General features: G+C 68.3%; 1 protein-coding gene across 1 annotated transcript in view; it reads left to right on the top strand.

The window, feature by feature from the left end:
• Positions 1 to 293, top strand: part of STAC3 (SH3 and cysteine rich domain 3) — a 4,339-nt gene extending 4,046 nt beyond the window's left edge. The window contains exon 10 of the mRNA XM_017728670.1: positions 143 to 293. Within this exon, the coding sequence (XP_017584159.1) occupies positions 143 to 241 (99 nt within the window). The 3' untranslated portion in view covers positions 242 to 293. The remainder of the gene's footprint in view (positions 1 to 142) is intronic.
• Positions 294 to 372: the final 79 nt, after the last annotated feature.

Genomic DNA, 372 nt, shown 5'->3' with positions numbered 1-372 from the left:
CAACCAACATCACCCTCCCCCCCCCTTCCCACCTCCCCCAGCCCCTTGGGTGAGACCTGCTCTGCCCCGACCCCTCCACACCTGGGGTTCCCCCCGCTCTGGGGGGTCCCGGGGGTCTCACCCGACCCCCTCTCGCCTGTAGATCGTGGTGCAGAAGGGGGAGGAGGTGAACGGTTACGTCAAAGTCTTCACCGGCCGCAAAGTGGGGCTGTTCCCTGTGGACTTCCTGGAGGAGATCTGAGGGGGGCTGCGAGGGGGGGACCCCCGGGATGGGGACAGAGACACCCCTGGGATGGGGGGGGAGAGACGCTGGCTGTGGGGTGGGGATGGGGACAGGGACGGAGAGAACGGCTGCAGAGCAGTGAGGACGGC

This window comes from Corvus brachyrhynchos, unplaced genomic scaffold (assembly GCF_000691975.1).
Source record: "Corvus brachyrhynchos isolate BGI_N302 unplaced genomic scaffold, ASM69197v1 scaffold193, whole genome shotgun sequence".
NCBI classification, from domain to species: Eukaryota; Metazoa; Chordata; class Aves; order Passeriformes; family Corvidae; genus Corvus; species Corvus brachyrhynchos.
The sequence above is the reverse complement of the archived record's forward strand: the minus strand, read 5'-3'. Positions and strand labels throughout refer to the sequence as shown.